At 63.3% G+C, this 1005-nt stretch overlaps 1 protein-coding gene across 1 annotated transcript in view; it reads right to left on the minus strand.

Annotated features, from left to right (window-relative positions):
• The window catches only part of EEF1G (eukaryotic translation elongation factor 1 gamma), a gene marked incomplete at its 5' end in the record, with an annotated part of 3210 nt that extends 2221 nt beyond the window's left edge, over positions 1-989 (minus strand). Inside the window, 3 exons of the mRNA XM_010572820.1 lie at positions 24-167; positions 613-755; positions 872-989. Of these exons, the coding sequence (XP_010571122.1) occupies positions 24-167; positions 613-755; positions 872-989 (405 nt within the window). The remainder of the gene's footprint in view (positions 1-23; positions 168-612; positions 756-871) is intronic.
• Between the last annotated feature and the right edge of the window lie 16 nt (positions 990-1005).

Genomic DNA, 1005 nt, shown 5'->3' on the forward strand with positions numbered 1-1005 from the left:
CAGCCCCCCGCGCCCCCTCCCACCTGCTTGTAGAGCCAGAGCAGGGCGCAGACCACCGTGATGTCAGCCAGGGAGACGCGTTCTCCCACCAGGAACGTTTGGGTCCGGAGGTGGGAATCCAGGACCCCCAGCACCCGCTTCACCTCCTCCTTGGCAAACTCCGTCGCCTGGGGAAGGAAAACCGCCGGATATTCGGCATCAAACCCCGCCAAGACCTTCCCCCCCCCCCATCCCCACCTCCATTATCATTGCCCCCCAACCCGGCTGCTTTATTCCCTCGGGAACGCCGGGCTCTTTTTTTTAGAGCTACCAGGATGAAGAAGGTCGGCAGCTGGCGGAAAGATCAGTACGAGGAATCACCGAGGGAGCTGCTGGGGTGATTGTATGTGTGTGTCCCCAAAAAAAACCACGGGGAAGAGCCCACGCGCTGTTGCGGGGGGGTGTGACACAGGGAGGAAGAATCCGCCTCGGCAAACGGTGGCAGCTCCCGGAAAAGCCGGCAGCACCCGCGGTGAGACGCCAAACTTGGGGAAGGGGGAACCCCAGCACCCACCATCAGCGCCAAGGAGCCCCCCCACACTCTGGGGGGGGGCTGCGTGCGTGTCCCCCCACCTGCTTGTTGTAGTGCATGATGCCCAGAGTGGGGAAAACCCAGGTGCTGGCAGGGGGGACGATGTCGCTGTCGGCAAAATTCACCCACTGGACGATCTCGGCCGCCGTTTCCTTGGTGGCTCCGCGCAGCTCATCGTTACTGACTGGGGAAGGGGGAACAAAAGCTCGTTAAGGGGGAGAAAAGCTCGTTAAGGGGGAGAAAAGCTCGTTAAGGGGCAGGACAGGCCCCCCCGCCACACCGGAGCCCCCCCCGACTCACCGTAGTAGGCGATGGCATTGCTCTCGAAGACGCAGAAGCCGTCGTCGCCCTCAAAAGCCGGGACCTGGGGAGGGAGAAGGCGACCTTGGCAACCCCCCTGCCGCTTCCGCACACCAGGGGGGTGTGGGGTTTGG

This window comes from Haliaeetus leucocephalus, unplaced genomic scaffold (assembly GCF_000737465.1).
Source record: "Haliaeetus leucocephalus isolate CR32 unplaced genomic scaffold, Haliaeetus_leucocephalus-4.0 Scaffold352, whole genome shotgun sequence".
NCBI lineage: Eukaryota > Metazoa > Chordata > Aves > Accipitriformes > Accipitridae > Haliaeetus > Haliaeetus leucocephalus.